The sequence below is a fragment of the Zea mays genome, chromosome 3 (genome assembly GCF_902167145.1).
Source record: "Zea mays cultivar B73 chromosome 3, Zm-B73-REFERENCE-NAM-5.0, whole genome shotgun sequence".
NCBI lineage: Eukaryota > Viridiplantae > Streptophyta > Magnoliopsida > Poales > Poaceae > Zea > Zea mays.
Genome location: NC_050098.1, coordinates 52,686,179 through 52,707,249, shown reverse-complemented (window position 1 = coordinate 52,707,249; position 21,071 = coordinate 52,686,179). Strand labels below are relative to the sequence as shown.

The 21,071-nt window shown below is 45.9% G+C and overlaps 1 protein-coding gene across 3 annotated transcripts; it reads left to right on the top strand.

Moving 5' to 3' along the window:
- The first annotated feature begins 328 nt into the window (after positions 1–328).
- On the top strand, positions 329–3,182 carry LOC109944815 (uncharacterized). Of its 3 annotated transcripts, none has more exons than XR_002267990.2 (4): positions 329–860; positions 1,402–1,517; positions 2,320–2,383; positions 2,933–3,182. XR_002267990.2 is itself a non-coding variant. In XM_020550210.1 (4 exons), the coding sequence occupies exons 1-4, from the start codon at positions 520–522 to the stop codon at positions 2,334–2,336; spliced, it is 303 nt and encodes a 100-aa protein (XP_020405799.1). In that variant the 5' UTR covers positions 337–519; the 3' UTR covers positions 2,337–2,384. The 3 variants fall into 3 exon arrangements, 2 of the variants coding, with proteins under 2 accessions (XP_020405799.1, XP_020405800.1); XM_020550210.1 differs by lacking the exons at positions 1,402–1,517; positions 2,933–3,182 and adding an exon at positions 1,987–2,122 and having other exon boundaries at positions 337–572; positions 764–860; positions 2,320–2,384; XM_020550211.3 differs by lacking the exon at positions 1,402–1,517 and having other exon boundaries at positions 340–572; positions 764–860.
- Positions 3,183–21,071: the final 17,889 nt, after the last annotated feature.

Below are 21,071 nucleotides of genomic sequence, written 5' to 3'. Positions count from 1 at the left end.
AGAGAGCCCCCACTTTCTCCACCAAACAATGCTTATTCGAATGTTAATTTATTTTATTTTCTTTCTTTAATTGTGAATAAATAATATATAAAATTTACTATGTAATTTTATATTCTTGTTTTTAGCATTAAGACTATTAATATTCATAAAAAGTAAAATTTAAATTCGGTATATATTTTTAAAATTCGTTATATATTTTTAAATAATTGACATAAAATTTAGATGCGGTTATATAATCAGATTCAAATATTTTTTCAATTTTGTTATAAGGAAAAAATATAATTAATAATATGACTAAAATTTAGCTTGAAATTTTATGCCCATCGATGCGCAGATGCCTCCTGGCTCGCCGTCGTCGCCCACAGACCCCACCTCTTCCAAGGTGGTTCCTCCGCCTAGTTACTGTAGTCATGGCTCCCCTGCCATCATTCTCTCCTTCCTCTATTGTCTCCTTCCTCCAGACAGAGAGGCGGCACTGGTACAGGTGCTACCGGGCGAGGTGGAGCCTAATCGCATCCCATGGAGGACCACCCTCCAATGGATCCAGGACGTGAGGCACCAAATCAATGGAGGTAAGTGGCGTCGGATCTGGCAGTTTCCATGTCGTCCCCCCATCTCCTGGCTCGCCGCTGTCGATCCCCCAAATTTTCCAGGGTCGTTTCTCCGCCTAGCAACCACAGCCACGACTCCCCTGACATCATTCTCTCCCTCCTCTGTTGTCTTCGTTTCCCTTCTCTGCTGCTGGGAGAGAGAGGTGGCACAGCCGCGCAGGTGGTACCAGCGAGGTGGAGCCCGGTCGCATCCCATGGAGGACAACCTTCCAATTGATCCAGGGCGTGAGGCACCAATTCAGTGGAGAGGTAAGCGACGCCGGATCTGGCAGCTTTCAGGTTGTCCCCCCTCCCCCAGCGCGCAGACACATTCTCCTGCAAGCATCGTCGAGCTCAATTTTCAGGATGTCATGTGACTAATACCAGCAGGCAGCAGACTAGGTTTAGTCAGATGGCAGTAGGTGACTACTAATGAAGACATTTGCCATGTGCATTACTGAATATATGATATATTTCCAGACATGATATGAATTGTGATTACCATATTTCAGTTTTCTGCCTTGAATATCTTCATATTTTATTGATGTTTCATGTGGTTTTCCTTATGTCAGTAACTCATTATAGAATAATTAGGGCAAAAACTCTAGAAGTTTGTCACAGAAAAAAATACTTTCATCTTCTGAATGTTCCTAACAAGTACAGTTTCATGATCCATGTGTTACAAATATTCAGAAAAATACTTTTGCTCTGTGCTTGATGTAATTCCACACTGTATTTTCCTTTTATCTACTCATGATTAATTGAAGTATTATTTCTTCTAAAAGAATGTTTTGTGCTAATTTATTTTCAGAGCGTGTCTACTTCTTGATTGGGTTGTTTCCTTTACTGAGGGTCTAGAGAACTTGGTTGCATATGCTAGAATGCTACATGGTATCTGTGCTCACTAATAGTCCAAGGTTTTCTTAGGTAAATTAGCTATTGTTTTCCTTTAAAAACTTTGTCCCAAAATGATTCAAGACTGGTATTTGGTTGGTTTAATTAATTATATCTTGTACATTCTCTGTGAGGGGTACAACTAAGAACCTCAAAAAGAATAGCGAACAAGTAATTGGTCATGCATTATGTTGTTAGTCATTGTATGCTCAGTTAACTACTCATTTTCCACCTATAGAAGAAAGTTCTTTAATAGGAAGCTAACCCTCTTACTTTGTTGCGAGGCTTTTTCAATATTTGACAAGTTCAGTAAGTTAGGTGTTTTTATTTTGGAGTCTGTAGGTACGTAATGCTTATGTACTGTTTTAGTTGACTAGTGATAAAAGTTTTAACTGATATTAACATTGACAATACATGGGTGATAGATGAGGCTAAGCATCTAATTTTTATTCCTGTCAAAGTTTTTATTAATCATCATCAGTTTGAATTCTTTCTGTCTTAGGACATCCAACATGATATACTGGGAAGGAAAAGATTTTTACACCCTTGTGAATTCGAGCCACTTTTTCATCAAATTCTGCTAGAAGCATTACTTTTGCACTCTCCGTCTTGTTTGCAGTTTGGTATTTTCTTCTTTGGTATGTATACAAGACATCCTCAAATCATCTCCTAACAAAAAGGGGGTTAATATTAGGTGCATCTTGGCAGATATGAAATATAGTACTATACAAGAGAGCCACATGTTACAAGACAATTGGGTTATAGCTACAAGTTAGTTATATGTTCTGCCAGCTTCGTTATATGTTCTGACATGAGTTACTTTTGTGTTATGCAGAAAAACAAGAATCGTGACTGCAATGGCAAATGGAAGGTGAAGGCCCTTTTGATTGACAACTTAGGTATATTTACTGTTTCATTACACACCTTGCGCAGGTAACTATAAGCCTGCTTCCTTCCTATGACGCTTAGCCATTTTTAGTTTGGATAACTGCCTTCCTACCAATACCTATTTATTGAAAAATTATAGCACCCTTTCATATTCACATGATAATAACAAAGTAGTATCAAGGAACTGAATAATGTGTCCACCTGTAAGCAAAATATGCCTAGTCATTGGAGCACTTGTCTCGGGATATAGTGAGACAAAGTTTGGATCATGATATTGGTCTAGCTATTGCTCATTTCTCGAGCTGTTTCATTGGGAACATTTCTTGGAAAGTTTGGATCATGATATTGGTCCAACTATTGCTTGATGAGATAGCAAATGTTTGAGAACAGTTGCTTGACTTCTTCATGAATGAGGTGATAGACATTGGTGGATTATGCAAGGTTGAGGATGCTTCACATAACTAAATCTAGCATTCATATGACCTTTTTGATATGCCATAATATATGGTGTTCAACTGTGTCTAACTACTCACTATTGTCTTCTCTTATTTGTCGTATAGGAAAAGATGGAATGGAACTCAAATTTTGATGGTCGGTCAAGTGTGTAGACTTGAAATCATATATACCTAGTTAGGCTCAACTTTAGCGCAAACTGTTGGTGACCATGTTTTTTAGTTAGTATTTTAGTTTGGATTTAGAGTACACTTATGTATGAGTTATTTAGCAATGCTTATTTATGAGATATTGAATGATACTTATCTACATTATATTAACTATAATGTTATTAAATATATGTGTGTATGTATATTATAATGTGGTATCTCAAAAATGATTATAAATTGAAGAATGTATTGGCATGTAAGTCATTTCATTTAAACCATAATAAGATAGTTCCCAAAACGTACAATACCAGTCTCCTAAAAAAGTCGGTTCCTAAAACGTCTAATATCAGTCACCTAAATAAGATGATTTTCCTATTGCAAGCGTCTATTATTATAGGACATTCTAGACAATTTGATAAATATTTTGTGACTTATAATGTTCATATTCTCGATGGTTCTTTAGAATAAGTGTCTTAAACAAAATCTAATTCAAGACGGTTTACCGGACAAAATGACTTAAACAAATATCTTTTTTAGACGGTTATAAATTAAAAATGTCTTATATAATATCTTTTAAGACATTTTACATCCATCTTAAATGTAGGACATCTTTTACGACTCCGTCAAATTTGGACACTTCATAAGTGTCTTAATAACTGAAAATTAACCGTCTTATATAACATGATTTGTAGTAGTGATACCATACCAGTCAAAGGACTATCCCAAGTCAATTCAGCGGCTATAAGTATTTAAATTTTGAGAGATGTATGCAACAAAAGCACACAAGCATAGAGGTCCTAGATAGGCCGAGTAAAGTGGTTCGACGAGAACACACAATGTTTTTTCACACCAACATCGTGAAAAAATTCTCAGAATTACCTTTCGATGTACTCGCAACTTCGTGTTGCTAAGGTACTAGCCATTTATCTCAAAGTTCGCTTCATGCCGTTCAGCGATAAATAGCAATGTGCCAACATCTGGTTGAGCAATGTATGACTGAGATTCTAGCATTTATTCATCTGACAAGGTCTTATTGCTTACTAATAAAATCCCAATTTGTGATATCTTCTATGCCAAAAAGGCTTTCATGCATTATATTATATATATTCGGGTTACTTCGGGTAAAATTTTATGCATGAGGAGAGAGGAGAGAATTAACTTGTCCATGTTTTGTTGTATTTCAATTTAATTTCCCAGATTATTCAAGCACTATAGAGCTTGATATAGTTGTTATGGCCACTTGGCAATATAAATAAATATATGATGCCACACAACACAAGCAAATAAAATATAGAGCTAAACAAAATTGTTTACGAAGGTTGCACATAATGTGACTTTAGGGGCTTGAACAACCCACCACAATCCACGCGAGTACAAGCTCTAGCGTATCTGGCGTCAACGTGTGTGCGACCATCAGGGCTACGACAACACAACAAGCCTTCGTAATAAGTACAACAGGCAAAATTATTGCTCGGTAATTGGGGTACACGATAAATCCACGCAACGTGCGCAACAGGCGCAATCGTGGCTCGATGATCACGGCAGACAGACAGTGCCTACAGGGCATGCGAAAAATACGCGACTCCGCGATGGCGGTTCGACTCAACGGGAGCTGTCCGATTAAACGAGAGTGCTATATAGCAATCACATGACGCAGTCAAGTTCGTACGACACAAATACTGCGTCGTGTTGCCAGGGCGCAGCCAATGCCAAAGCTCAGCCGATTATTAATTTAGTCCGATCGGCATGTCTAGGTACCCACCATACAATTTAATCGCTCGATGTGAGTTCAAAAAGCTCAACGCAACACAGAAATTTAGAGCGATTTGAGTATGCACAGTATAGCCTTCACATATTTTAATAATTTCTGCCAATTATCTATTACGAGAAATAAAGCAGAAAAATAATACTACAATTAATGCATGAGTATAAGCAGATCAGATGCATATATGCATTTTCTCATATCCAAGCATGCATTTTTCTACTAATTATTCGTGCCAAAGAATAATTAATTAAGATAAAGAATTTATTTAAATGTATGTTTGGTGGTAAGAAACACGATAATGAAGCAACAAACAAACGAGCATGCGAAACTTTATTAGCGCATCCGTTTGTGCATGCGTGAGGTGCCTTCACGTAAATAGCCCATCCATTTGTTCATGCGGCTTGCGGGGTGGCATGTGGCCGTTTGTGCATGTGGAGGTAGTCGTGGTGGGAGCGGACGTTGCGGGGCTGGTGCATGCGGTTCCAAGGAAACGTGAACAGCCTTGCAAGGAAAACGTCAAAGCCTGCTATCCTGGAGGAGGTGCCGGCATGCACGGCTCCAGGCCTTTGATTTTCACAAGGCAGCGGTGTGGCTCCAGGCCTTCTCATGAACTGCAGCGCGTCATCTTGGCGCATGAACCGAGACCAGTCAACCATCGAATGGTGCTCTGCTCCGACCAACAGCATGCACACGGGCTCGTAGGCAATATACGCGATGAACAGTAAATTGTAGATCCACTCAAGATTTCATACCGTGATTCCTGGTTCGACAAACGGGAACGAAGCCTGTCGCGTAGGACAGTTCGGCAAGGCCAAGAGACCTACCGGCTTGACGAAGAGTTGATGCAGATCTGATCCCGCAGCAACGTCGAAGTAGAGCGTGCTGATAACGTGTTGAGAACTACGTTAGCACGGATCGCCAGATCCGCTCTCTTCCCTCCCGTCAGCAGATTAGGCGTGAGAAGATGTAGATAACCCGTATCCCTTCCCATAAGCACGACAGATAGCACACGAGACACATGATGTAGGGTTGGGCCTCTGGCCTCTTTCTCTTCTCTGTATTATGAGGGGGTGTACATGTTCTTTATATAGAGATGTGAGACCCCTCAGGAGCAAAGCAGGTATTTACCCACATAACCCTAACTAGGGTTACTTAACAGCCATGACCTGGTAAACTCGTGGCGGCTGGCGGGTCTAGAATTTTCTCGTGCCATAAGCCCATGGCCAATGAGCCCATCTTCGTCGCATCTGGGCCTGCCGTTCGATACCGTCACACTTGTGTGTCTGATGCTTCCTCACGCGCTCGTCCCATCTTTTTCTTATCCTCTCATCATCCCAGTATTACGGAGGGAATATTACCTCGTCCCTTAGGTTTTCCAACCAAACAGTAAAACAGAGATGTTGTGTGCGCTCGCAGATCCGTTGAGGAACGTGATGATGCCGCCCAAACGTACGAAACCAAGTGGAGCTTCCCGAGCCCGTTCTCTTCTCCGCCTTCTCACCTCGCCCAAGCGCGAACAAATATTGAGTCCCAAAAAAAACCGCTATCACTGCCCGGCCAGCACCAAGGAAGGACGGCACCTCCGGTGCTGAAGCACGCCGTCACAGTGGCGGACCCAGAAATTAGGGCCGAAGCGACCATAAATTCTAATAGTAGCATATAAAAAAATTTGTACGGCAAAATAACGTTATCATAAATGTTAAAGATAACATACAAGTTATGATATAGCTTCTTCTAAATGTATCATGCCAACATGGTAACATCAACATCAGTGCTTCTTGCTCCAGAACCTTGAAGTAAATCATATTAAGAACGCGACTTGAAAGGTAATGTTGAATAAATTTAATAATATTAGTAATTGGTACATACCATTAGTACGAGGTAGATTCATCCTGTGGGTTCTTATGCCTTGAAAATAATTCAATATCTTTGCATCCTCAATGCTTGTAAATATATATCTCTCAATATAACACACCATACGATGGTTAAGCCATTCGTCTCCTGTCTTATTTCTTGCTCTTGTTCATGTGAAGTTGGATTTACTACTGCCTCAAAAGTAGCCTCCTCAGTTGCAATTTCTTGGGCTTGATTATTATTGGTTCCGGTTCCCAGTGTTGGTTGAGAATTGAGGTTTGATCTTGGCTGCACATTAGGCACGACGGGTGTCAGAGCTGGAGAGAAAAATGATTGCAATGTTTTATACCTTTTCTTTATTTTGATTGTTACTAGCTTCTTGTATTGTATCTGAAATATTTTACAAACACAATAAATCTCTATAAAACATCTAATTAAAGCCTTAAAAGTTAAAAGGGATTGAAGTCACGATTAACCATGAACAATGACGGACCTGTGGAATGGAAGATAATCTAAAGTTCTAAACCATGAACAACGCGTGGCCGGACGGGCGGGCGAGGACGGAAGTACAGAACAACGCGTGGCCGGGCGACTCGGCGAGGGTAGCGGCGGGCGGCGGCTAGGGTTAGTCTTCAGTGTCTGTCTGTGGGCTGCGACGCTGCGTAGAAGTTCTAATTTTTTTTGGGCCTGCGCCTCGGGCCATGCCCTAGGTGGCCATAGGCCTGTGTCCTCCCCTGCGCCGTCAGGATATCGGGATGCATGCTCGGCTTCGCATTATCAGCACCGACGTACCACTCTCCTCGGTGAAGACGAATGGGTGTGGGATGACAAACGAGGCCACCTATTATTTTTGAACCGCCCGTGAGCAGAAAAATTCCACGCTGGCCGTCCACATCTGCGTCGCGCCGTAGAAAGTAGGAGAACGGGTTTGGACCCAGATGGCGCATGGCTATCCGCAGCGGTTCTCCTTAAATTTTTTCCCCTATATCATTTTTTGCGTCAGATTGTCAACATTTCACCCTCTATTTTTTCATCTCCCGCAGCGGTTCTCCTATATTATCCCCTATACCCCACTACAACTATAAAATATCATTATCTAACACTATTTCTCTTTTATTACAATTTTTTGTCAACTATTAAATAGGGGAGCACTGTGCAAGGGGGTGCTATAGTGCTCCCCTTAATCTGGGGGACGTGCGTGCCCTCCCCTACGGCTGCAGCGCGTAGGGGGCTCTTTAGTGTCAGCCGATGCGGGCTTAGAGGCCCCCTATGCAAAGGGAGGGGGCACGGTAGCGCAAGCGCTGCGGCCAGTCTGAGAAGGGGTTTTGGCTACTGGGCTTTGTAGGCTTCATCAGCGATAAAAGCGCACAAGCACAACAACCTCCAAAGATTGTAACTTCTTTGTTTTTATATTTAAAAAGATGTTAAATTTCAAAAAGTATTTCTTGGTTCTAAAAAATTTAAATCCTGGTGCTTGCCTCCCGAGGGAAGAGGTGATATATATATTTAAAAAAAGATCTTTGCCACTAGGGGTAGGCCCTCTTCCACTCGTGCGTGTGTTGGGGGGCAGCAGAATCCCTGACGATTTGTAGAGGGTGGTTGATGCTATTGCCTATAGGGGGAGACATGTCCTTCTCCCGACTATATAAATGTTTCCAGCAAATTTGGGCTTCATTTGAGCCATTTTCATCCAAAGAAGAGTCCATGGAAGCATAAGTGTTGCCAGAGCTTCGTAGCGACGAAGTCCTACCAGATTTTGTGTATGTAGTAAGGCTGTCTTCAATAACATCCCCTAAATTTCATCCTTAAAGAAATATTTTCTGTCCTTTTTTGTACATTCTAAAAGATTCTATCATCTATATCTTCTCAGTCTTCAGCAACATCCACTAAATTCGGTCCTCTAAAGCTACAGTGATAACAAATTTCCTTTTTTCATTGATTTAGTTTTTTTATTTGTTTGCATTGCACGCTATAACATAAAAAATCATGCGCATCATAGTATATTTAATTAATTTGCAATTACTATTTTTTGAAATAAAGCGTGAGTAACATAATAATAATTTTAGATTTTTTCAAATTGTAAATATTAATTACCACTCCAAGTGATTTTTTGTGTAATTGTTGTCGGTAAAACGACATATACTTTTAAGCAGGCTGAAAATTCAGTTTGCAGATATAGTAGCTTGCACCTTAACCACGACACTTCTTACAGAAGCCATCTGCTGGCTTGTTCAGGATGCCAACACGTTACCTTCTCCCAGAAGCCTATTCGTCCTATAAATAAAGTACCCCCTCGTGAATACTTCACTCCAACTCAAGTTGCACAGCTCCACAATAATGAACACGTACTTAGATTCCAATGTTCTTCTTAGGATGGCGCAAGAAATGGAAGAGGAAAAAAGAAGAGTTGAGGTTGCGACGTACCTGCATCTTAGGAGGCGTCGTGCACGCAATGAGCGTCGTTATGCTGGTTCCATTCCCGGTCGAGTTCGGATCCACCGTGATCATATGAGTGGCGATGCAAGAATCCGAGCGGACTACTTTTGCGCCCAACCCGTGTACACGGATGCTCAATTACGGAGGAGGTATCTCTTATTTTTCGTACGCACATCAATTCTTACATTCAAAAAACGAGCTCGAGACTTGTACTCACTGTATTTTCCATTTTAGGTTTCGCATGCGTCACCATGTGTTTGAGCGCCTCGTTGATGCTGTGCAACAATTGATCCCTACTTCGTTCAGCGGCCAAACTATGTCGGTGAGCTAGGTCTCTCTGCTCTACAGAAAGTTGTTGTTGTTGTTCGTATCCTTGCATACGATATTCCTGCCGATGTTGTTGACAAGTACGTACGCATTGGTGAATCCACGACACATGAGGCTTTAAAACACTTTTGCACTGCCATCCAAACCAAATTTGGGGGTTACTATCTCAGGGAACCTACTCCTGCTGATATCGCACGTCTCCTCCAAGTTGGAGAGTCACGAGGCTTCCCTGGTATGCTTGGTAGTGTCGATTGCATTCATTGGGAGTGGCGTAACTGCCCAACTGCATTGAAGCGAATGTTTACCGGTCGCGGTAAACACCCAACCATGATCTTCGAAGCAGTTGCCTCGTATGACCTCTGGATTTGGCATGCATACTTTGGCATGTCCGATAGCTGTAACGACATCAACATTCTTCAGCGTTCAAACCTTTTTGAGATCCATCGGACCGGTGAAAGTCCACCAGTTACTTTCTCCGTCAATGGACACATGTACAACATGGGATATTACCTAGCAGATGGTATTTATCCAGACTGGCCAACGTTTGTGAAGACAATCCGTCATCCGTATGATGTTAGGACCCAACACTTTGCCACCATTCAAGAATCCGCTAGAAAAGACATCAAACGAACTTTTGGAGTGCTGCAGAAGCGATGGGCTGTAGTCCGTGATCCTACATATGGTTGGTCTCTAGAACACATTGGAGACATAATGAAAACTTGCTTCATCTTGCACAACATTATAGTAGAAGACGAATATCCATCAGCTATGAACACAAGCTTCGACAACATCGGAGTATTGGCGGACACTACTCATTGTTCCATGGCTGAGCGCAATGAGTACATCAACAATAGGTACGAGCAACTGCATGACCCCATCAAATATACTTAGTTGCAGGTTGATCTCATCCACCACCACTGGGCGCGCCTTGGATCCGGAGTTGCTTAGTTTGAAGTTTCCTTTTGCAACAATAAAATGACGACATTTTACAAAATGTCGTAGTGTCAGGTGTCGTTGTGTATTAGAAATGCATTGGGTCTGTCAGCACTTATGTGATCATGTGTCATGTGGGTCCAAGAAGAGTAATATGTCGATGTGTCATGATGAAAGTTTGTAATAACATAACAAGTCTAGTATCATCAACCAACATTATAATGTTCAAGCATGCTGTACTAAAAAATGTCAAGTTCGCAAATAACTTGGAACAACAAGAACAAAAATATGGTTCATAAACATGAAGTTTTTCTCGAAAACAAATAACATGACTTACTCAACCACTAACACAAATTAAATTTGTTCACTCCTCACTTGCTTGACGACGAGTTTCCAGTAACCCTTGCCAATATCTCCTGTTGCTTAGCCTCGTAGCATTGTCGAAGTAGGGGGTTACATTTACTCAGATCCATGCTCAATATCATGACCTCCTCTTCCTTGTCCTCCTTCAATTTCTGTGGATCCATCCTAAGTTTCTCTAGGTTTAGCTTCTTCCTCTCCAAGATGAGTTTTTGCCTCTCGTTTTTGTTCATGGACTCCAACTTCCTCTCAGTTAAAGCTACTGATTTATACACAGACAACCGTTCCAAAGATAGTTCACCCATCCGCGTGAGGTACTCAGAATCAGTGGATGATGTGTCAACAGACCTTTGCTTCTTTGCCTTTTCCTTGGACGAATCACGACTTAGTGGCCTCTTCGAAGTAAAGCTTGATGGACGAGAGTCTTCAGCATCTAAGTCTACAATTTGATTGGGTACCGATTGGGTTGGGTGGTGGATTTTGGATACCGATGTGCTGGTACATCCATTTTGGTTGATCCTTCAATATTTCCCAACAATGTAAGAAATGGAAGGGCTTCTTTTCAACAGCAACAAACCTAGTTGCTGCAAGAGAAGTCTACACAAAAATACATTATTAGCTAAGTAGATTAAAGAACACAGAGGTAAGTATAGACACATACCTTGTCTGCATCAGTAAGGCCATTGGAGTTTTGTCGAAGCACAACCATCATGTAACCAGCAAAGATAGAGCACTGAGTTTTGATACTATCCCACATACTCATCAGAGATTTTGTAGACCTTTCTAGCATTGATCCTCTTCTAGAGTTGTACGCCTCTGTAATTCAATTCCAAAAACCTTGACGCTTCTGACCTATGTTAACTATGGGGGTCACGACTCACAACAAGCCAAGCATGACAAACCCTCATGTCCTCCTCAGACGTGAAGTTTGCTAGCTTTGTGCGTTGACCACCCTTCTTCACTGGAGGTGCAGGTGCTGACCCCTATGCAGGTATATTAGGCTAAGGAGGAGCAAAACCTAAGTTTTCAAACTGAGTGCCATCTTCCTGGGATAGGAAACTGTCATATTGTGCCATTACTTGGTTTCCAGTCGGTACCCATGTTGTTCATTGAAGGCAAGCACATCAAATAAGTCATGAAAATCCAAAACTATTGTACTATCAGCCAAACATTTCAAACAAATAAAACCATGGTTGATTAGTTAACAGGACAACCAAAACAATGGCACAATTACTCAATACTACATATATTGCAAAGTTCTTAACATTAAAGATACCATGACAACATGAACACCACATGGACGATAGGAGCACCTAGTGCCACACAACCTAGGTCTTTTCTTCACATACAAACGAGTACTATCACTTCCATAAACCTAAAACATCCTTGGTTGCACAGTGCTAACACTTTATTTAGGTCCATGCTAATCTAGTAGGGATAGGTGTCGTCCGTAGAGTAGTCACGTCCGTCATCGTAGTCGATTATATCATCATTGTTCAACTCTGAATCATAGTCAATCAGAAGCTCATCATCTGCATCTGATGATTCGACATTTTCTGAATGGTCCATGTGGTCCACCTCCCAGTCTTTTTCCAGTGCTAGGTGATCAAGGTCCTTTGCAAGGTCTTCTATCTCAACTAAAGCATGGTTCATTTCATTGATGACTGGTGAGTTAACTGGTTGGAAGGCACCGTGGACGACATCGATGATGTCGGCACAACGCTGCTCCACAACTCTGATTAAATGAGCGAGTGCTTTTCAGAGCTTTTCGTTCTTCAAATCCATGGTCTACATAAAAACAAATTGTTGAGTTAGTTACCTACTACTAGTTGGTAAAATCTAGACACCTAACAGGCTCGGAACCAGCTACTTGTCTGCATATAAAGGGACTTCTCAACCCTTTAACCATAACCGTCACAATTTAACAATTTCATGAAGATCACTAAACCAAAACCAAGGCAAAAATGACTCCGATTGAGTATACATGTTTACTTACCATCAAAGAACACAAACCTATGGCCTATGATAGTCTAGCAACTATAGATCCTTACTTTCGCATAGAGTGTTCAACTATCTTTGCAATCGGTGATTTGCCATAACCAAACATGTTCATGTACACAAACATTAGTGCATTTTAATTTCAACAACTCTTGGTAACTAAGGTGTAACCTCATGTGACGACTACATTGTAATGCAAACCCTAAATTCTGGATCTAGACGATTTGCAACATATGAAGTACGAAACCGTGACAACCCAAGGATCCTCAAACACAATCCAAGTTTTTACCTTGTTCTCTTTGGATCTGGAGCAGTCGAGCGAGTGGACGATGATGATGATGGGGGCGACGAGCTGCGCTTGCATTTCTCCCCAGCAACTTTCTTCGATGCTGTCGACCTTCTCAGCCTCTTCGCGATGGCAGTTCGATGTCGAGGAACACCAACGCTGCCACCAAACTCCTGGATATTGTTCTCCATGCCGCCCTCCTCCTTGCTTCTAGCTGCCGAGAGCGGTCCGCCACTAGACCCGCCCGCGCACGGCCTCTTCGAGCCCAGCTTCGGCGCCTCCTCCGAAGACCCACGTTGCGAGGCCCCCTCGCCAACAGGGATCAAAGTCGCTAGGGACGGGAGATTTCACCCCGGCAGGAGCCGATCCCTCGCCCAGATAGCGCACGCTCGGAAGTCTCCACATCTAGCGTGCGTGTGGCGTCCTCTAAATTTTAGAATATCGTTTAGAGTCTATTGCTGGGCGCGTAGGGTTCAACTGCGAGCGCTATATTTAGAGTACATAAAGTTATAGCGTCCCTTGTTGGAGACATCCTAACTAGATATGTTTAAGTCAACCTATTCTTTTTAAATATCTATAGTAATTTTTGAAGTGTCCCAATCCACTAGGACTCAAATGTGATTCAAATACTAGTCCCAGGAGGCTGGTATACACATTTATACATCAGATGGTTCCAGAACTGCTTAAACGAGACAAACCTGTACATGTGGCGATCAATTTTAAAAGTTGGTCCACAACTCGGGACACATCAATAGAGTGGGGCTGAAGCAGCCCAACATACGCAACGAAGCAAATCAGCAGTCAAAACAATTACATGCATTGTTGGGAAACAGACGTAACTCTTACCTAATCAACAATTTCATTCTTAAAAAATAACAGATAAGCAAGAGTGAGTACTTACGTACCCAACAACTCACCTTCACCCAAGGAATGGGGAAATCAGATATAATGCATACAGTATGTGGAGCTTGGTATATTTTTGCACTAAAAGCAGTTTTTAATGCATGGCTATTTTGTAAAACATTTTATCATTTTCAAAGCGCATCCGCTACCAAAGGAGTAGGAAGTTTTTCAAAATAGAACCAAATCCCCTGAACTAAACCATCCAGAAATCTCGGTAGTTTCCCACCGGTTTTCATGAAATGGCTTGGGATGGCATGAGGGAGCCCTTGCCCCTCTATTTATAGGCAAGGTGGGGGGATTAGGGAGAGGAGGCGAGGTTTTGTGGGAGATAAGCATGTATTAACCATGGAGAAGTAAAACTAGCGTGTAGAGCTCATTGTATGACACAATAGGCATATATATATATGTATGAGCATATAGAAAATTATTAAGAAAATATTTGTAGGAATTTTAAAAATGATTCCAAGGGTATTTCTCAGGAGAAAAATATTTAGAGAAATATCAGTGGAATATTTAGGCAGTATTTCTGGAAAGAATTTGAATGGATCACATGGAAAATATTTGTAGGGCATTTTGGAGAGAATATAGACCACTATATTTTCTTTGTTGAGATCAACTCACAAACAAACATTTTGAAATAAAATTTAAAATTCATTTTGAATTTAGAGCGAGTTCGAGAAATTTTCTAGATTTGAATTTTTGGGGTGCTACAGATCTACCCCACTTAAAATGAATCTTGTCCTCGAGATTCGACTTATAAGGGTTATGCGTATAGCCTTATTTTAGCTACATATCTTCCTTATGTAGAATTGCAGACTCTTCGATGATATGGAACTTCAACAATATCTGGCCTTTGAGTATCATCTTGTTGCCGATTGCAAACGCTATTTCTAGCTACTCAAAGATTATCCTCAGACTTCTAGCTTTCGCTTGGCAGCTAGCTTATTGAAGAAGCATCGATGCCAACACACAAACATTTCTCTTACGAACTCCCACATGGATTCTTTCCTTGATTTGTCTTCTGGCGCTTCATCAATAAAACTTGGGTGACCACTTCTCATCTAGAAACTTATATGCTTGGATGCTCTGGTCCTCCACAAGCTTGCTGCATGCACATGACTTCTTCTTCTTCTTCTCCACAGCACCAACCTTACTAGAACACTACCCCACTTAAAAATAATGTGGGTAGAACTCTTGAATATTCGGGATTTCAACTCATTGAAGTGCCTCATAACATGGGTGTTATGGGGGCTTCTTCTACCTTTGCTGCTTGAGCAGGCTGCGAAGAGATGACTGACATAGGGTTGATTTCAGGATAAACTTCTTCTCATCTTCTCTTTGCTATTTCCTTTTCTCTTTTCACTGCCCCTTTCTTTCTCTTTTTTCTTCCCATTGGAGGGCTCTATCAAAGAGTATTACCATCACACAGAGGAGGAAACCAAAGACTATGAACCATATAGCACAATCTTCAAACCAAGAATCACCAAGCATTGTGATCTCAGGGGTGAGGGAGTGGATAAACGAATTGCTGGCGATTAGGCAGAGGTGGTTTTATCGAAGGTGTTTTGCTTTGAGTAGGATGGAACTGAGGGAGTTGTTGGGGGTTTTATAGACGAGTGGTGGTGCTCGGGTGTGGAGTGGTGGTGTTGGAGCAGGTGCCACGTGACAGAAGGTACGACAGAGAGAGGGGGGTTGGTGTTGCTGGCGGTGATGGTGGTGGCGGGTGCGCTGCAAAGGGGGCATGGGTGGCAGTAGTGCGCATGGAGGCGGGGCACGCGCACGGGGCATGGGTGAGTGGTGGGATCAATGACCCTAGTGTTTGTAGTTTCTAGTTCCAAGAATCTTTACCTCTCTGTATGGTAATAACTTTTTTTGTGCTCTTTTTCTATTTACTTTGACTCAGGGGCAGTGCTTTGATTCTCACGCTCGGTCATTTTTTCTGAGTGACCAGATTGGACCCTTCCATGCTTCAAGGATAAGCTTCTCGGTATCTTCTTGGGTAAGGTGCTTGTTCGGTGTCTCTCTCTCTGCCGAAGGTCCTCATTGCTTTGATTCATCTAACAGACATGCTGCAAGACGAAATGCCGAAGGCAGAACAACGAAACATGGAACACGAGGGACACAACAAAGCTTCGACAAATATGATAATCACAGCGTCGGCTTAAGCTGGTTTCGAAGGTCTCACAACAAACTAATTCAAGAGTAGAAATACAACTCTATCCTTGATACTAGTTTTGAAACAAATGTATAGAGATAGAGGGTACAATTGTAATTTCACCTAAGCTGTGTCCCAGGCCTATAAATAGATGAACAGTACCCCGTACTGTTCACCTGATCATCGGAAAGAACCATTCGAGAGAGAGCTTGAAACACAATTTCGATTACCCACTTTCTGAAGGTCGTCCTTGTATTTCCCTTCGTACGGAGCTAAAGGTATAAATGTAATTATTTACCATTGTATGGTCCGAAGCATGACTTTATTAACATAAATAAGTGATAAGAAGAAGGGTTTATCCTTCATTGTTCGTTTATCATTTATTACATATGAATGTTCTTGTCATGTCATTAATCTTAGATTATAAACAACTTTCGAAGGAGGATTGTTTTATGATTAAAGTTTAATATCTTTCTTCACCTTCATCCAAGAATTGTTATCTTCAAAAAATATAATGCATTCAAGGACGAAGGTCCTTAATGCTTAACATTAGTGTTGCCTTGTTGTTGATTCACAACAATTGAAAATGAGTGACCAACCATGCTTTTCTCTTAAGATGGGTTAAGAGGAGAATTGTCGGGGACCATAATTAGGGGTACCCCCAAGACTCCTAGTCTCAGCTGGTAAACCCCATCAGCACAAAGCTGCGAAGGCCTGATGGGCGCGATTCAGGCCAAGGCTCCGCTCAGAGGACACGATCCCGCCTCGCCCGAGCCCGACCTCGGGCAAAGACAGCCGACCCCAGAAGATTCATGCCTCGCCCGAGGATCCCCTCAAGCAATGGACGCACCATCGACTCGCCCGAGGCACAACTCGGGTAGGTTTCGCGGAGAAGCAACCTTGGCCAAATCACCACACCAACCGACCATATCGCAGGAGCATTTAATGCAAGGATCGCCTGACATCTTATCCTGACGCGCGCTCTTCAGTCGACAGGGCCAAATTGACCGCAGTCACTTCGTCGCTCCACTGACCGACCTGACAGGAATATAGCGCCGCCTGCCCTGCTCCGACTGTCGTGCCACTCGCCAGAGTGAGGTCGACAGCGGCTAAGTCCAGCCTCGGGCGACATAGGAAGCTCCGCCTCGCCCGACCCCAGGGTTCGGCCCCCGTCTCGGCCTCGGAAGATGGACTTCGCCTCGCCCGACCCCAGGGCTCGGACTCAACCACGACTTAGAAGACGACGAACTCCGCCTCGCCCGACCCCAGGGCTCGGACTCAGCCTCGGCTCCGGAAGACGATGGACTCCGCCTTGCCCGACCTCAGGGCTCGGACTCAACCTCGACTTTGGAGGAATCGCCACCTCGCCCAAATTCGGGTCCGGACCGGCCACGTCGCTAGGGGGGCCATCATTACCCTGCCCCTAGCTAGCTCAGGCTACGGGGAACAAGACCGGCGTCCCATCTGGCTCGCCCCAGTAAACAAGTAATGATGACACCCCGCACGCTCCATAACGACGGCAGCTCCAGCCCCTTACGTCAGCAAGGAGACGTTAGCAAGGATCCGACAGCCCCGACAGCTGTACTTCCGCAGGGCTCCAGCTCTCCTCCGACGGCCACGACATCACATGAACAGGGTAGCAACACCTCTCCGACAGCCACGACGGCATGTACATAGGGCACTAGCTCCTCTCTGCTAGACACATTAGCACATTGCTACACCCCCCATTGTACACATGGGCCCTCTCCTTACATCTATAAAAGGAAGGTCCAGGGCTCTCGTACGGAAGGTTGGTCGCGCGGGAGAACGGGCCGACGCATAAGGCTCTCGCTCTCGCTCTCTCCCACGCGAGCGCTTGTAACCCCCTACTGCAAGCGCATCCGCCCTGGGCGCAGGACAACACGAAGGCCGCGGGTTCCCCTTTGTTGTTTTCCCCCTCTGTGTTCCATCTCGCGCCGACCCATCTGGGCTGGGACATGCAGCGACAATTTACTCGTCGGTCCAGGGACCCCCCGGGGTCGAAACGCCGACAGTTGGCGCGCAAGGTAGGGGCCTGCTGCGTGTTGACGAACAACTTCCCGTCAAGCTCCAGATGGGTAGTCTCCAACAACCTTTCCAACTCGGGACGATGCTCCTTTTCGGGAGTCTTGAGTTCATGTCCCTCGACAGCAGCTACGACATGATACTCCTTCCTCCGCCGTGCGACAGCGACAATGGCGGCCGTCCGCCCGCCCGCCAGTGGCGGAGTCAACGACGTCTTCCCCACATGGCGGAAGAACAACATCCGGGTTTGTCCCGTCACCTCCCCCACCGACGGAGGAGGAGGCGGGGCAACCATGGCCAAGCAGGAGGCAGCACCTCGTCGGCTGTCGAGCAAGTCGACGACGCTGGCGCCCTAGCGGGGGACACGTCGGGCTTCGACCTTGCGTCTAAGACGAAGACGAGCGCCGTTTCCCCGCAACACGCCAACCCCAAGCAGACGAACGATGCCAGCACGCTCGTGAAGGACTTGCTGGGCGTCGCCCTCGTACCAGAGACAACGGTGCAGTCCGCCCCTGACGCGACTTCGTCACCGCCCGTCAACCAAGAGGTACCAACCGATTCCCATCTTGTGCCTTTTGGATTCAGCTTCGACCCACCAAGCGACCTCGCTTCGGTGGAAGCTTTCATAGAGGCATGTACCAACCCTCCGGGGTACCATATGCGGTCACCCTGGGACAGACTAACGGCCGTCTTGACCTACGGACCCTCGGGTTCCGAGGAAGATGACGAGCCTGACTTTTCTTGGGATTTCTCTAGGCTCGGTAACCCCAGTGCCATGCGAGACTTCATGACCGCATGCGACTACTGCCTCTCCGATTGTTCCGATGGTAGCCGCAGCTTCGGCGACGAGGACTGCGGCCAGAGTCGTGAATGTTTCCACGTCGATCTAGGGGGTCCCGGCGAAGGCAACCATCTTGGTATGCCGGAGAGCGGCGATCCCCCTAGGCCTACGCCTCGCGTTGACATCCTTCGGGAGCTAGCTGTGATCCCAGTCCCTGCGGGGGGTCAGGACGCACAGCTCGAGCAAATCCGCGAGATGCAGGCCAGGCTCGACGAGGGAGCAGGAACACTTGAGCAGTTCCGGCGAAACATCGGGCAGGAATGGGCAGACCAAGCTCCGGCCGGAGAACCGCGTCATCTACCCTAGGGCATCCAGCACCGCATTGCCGACGACGCCAGGGCAAGGCCGCTACTGGCTTCCAGTGGGGTCAGCCAGAACCTGGCAGCAGCAGCAATACTACTCCGCATGATGCTGGAACCATCGACCACCGAAGGGCGGCGTATCCAGGGAGAGCTCAAGAATCTCCTGGAGGATGCCGCGGTCCGACGGGCCAAAAGCTCTGCCTCCCGAAGGCAGGGGTACCCCTCGGAGCATCGCGCCGTGACTTCCCGATTCGTGCGGGAAGCCTCGGTCCACACTGGGCGCACGCGCAACATGGCGCCTGCGGCCCCGGGTCGCCTCGGCAACGAGCACCACCACCACAACCGTCGAGCCCACCTCGATGAGAGGGTGCGCCGAGGCTACCACCCCAGGTGTGGGGGACGCTACGACAGCGGGGAGGATCGGAGCCCCTCGCCCGAACCACCCAGTCCGCAGGCTTTCAGCCGGGCCATACGACGGGCGCCGTTCCCGACCCGGTTCCGAACCACGACTACCATCACAAAGTACTCGGGGGAGAGGAGGCCGGAACTGTGGCTCGCGGACTACCGACTAGCTTGCCAGCTGGGTGGAACAGACGATGACAACCTCATCATCCGCAACCTCCCCCTGTTCCTCTCCGACACCGCTCGAGCCTGGCTGGAGCATCTGCCTCCGGGGCAGATCTCCAACTGGGACGACCTGGTCCAAGCCTTTGCTGATAACTTCCAGGGCACGTACGTGCGCCCTGGGAACTCCTGGGATCTCCGAAGCTGCTGCCAGCAGCCGGGAGAGTCTCTCCGGGACTACATCCGGCGATTCTCGAAGCAGCGCACCGAGCTGCCCAACGTCACCGACTCGGACGTCATCGACGCGTTCCTCGCCGGCACCACCTGCCGCGACCTGGTGAGCAAGCTGGGTCGCAAGACCCCCACCAGGGCGAGCGAGCTGATGGACATCGCCACCAAGTTCGCCTCTGGCCAGGAGGCGGTTGAGGCCATCTTCCGAAAGGACAAGCAGCCCCAGGGCCGCCAGCCGGGAGACGTCCCCGAGGCGTCCGCTCAGCGCGACACCAAGAAGAAGAACAAGAAGAAGTCACGAGCGAAACGCGATGCCACCGACGCGGACCTTGTCGCCGCCGCTGAGTACAAGAACCCTCGAAAACCTCCTGGAGGTGCCAATCTCTTCGATAAGATGCTCAAGGAGCCATGCCCCTATCATCAGGGGCCCGTCAAGCACACCCTTGAGGAGTGCGTCATGCTTCGGCGCCACTTTCACAAGGCCAGGCCACCGGCGGAAGGTGGCAGGGCCCACAACAACGACAAGAAGGAGGATCACAAGGCAGAGGAGTTCCCCGAGGTCCACGACTGCTTCATGATCTACGGTGGGCAAGTGGCGAATGCCTCGGCTCGGCACCGCAAGCAAGAGCGTCGGGAGGTCTGCTCGGTAATGTGGCGGCACCAGTCTACCTAGACTGGTCCGACAAGCCCATCACCTTCGACCAGGTCGACCACCCCGACCGCGTGCTGAGCCCGGGGAAATATCCGCTCGTTGTCGACCCCGTCATCGGCAACGTCAGGCTCACCAAGGTCCTCATGGACGGAGGCAGCAGCCTCAACATCATCTACGCCGAGACCCTCGGGCTCCTGCAGATCGATCTGTCCTCGATCCGGACAGGCGTGACGCCTTTTCACGGGATCATCCCCGGGAAACACGTCCAACCCCTCGGACAACTCGATCTGCCCGTCTGCTTCGAGACTCCCTCCAACTTCCGAAGGGAAACCCTCACGTTCGAGGTGGTCGGGTTCCGAGGAACCTACCACGCAGTACTGGGGAGGCCATGCTACGCCAAGTTCATGGCCGTCCCCAACTACAGCTACCTCAAGCTCAAAATGTCGG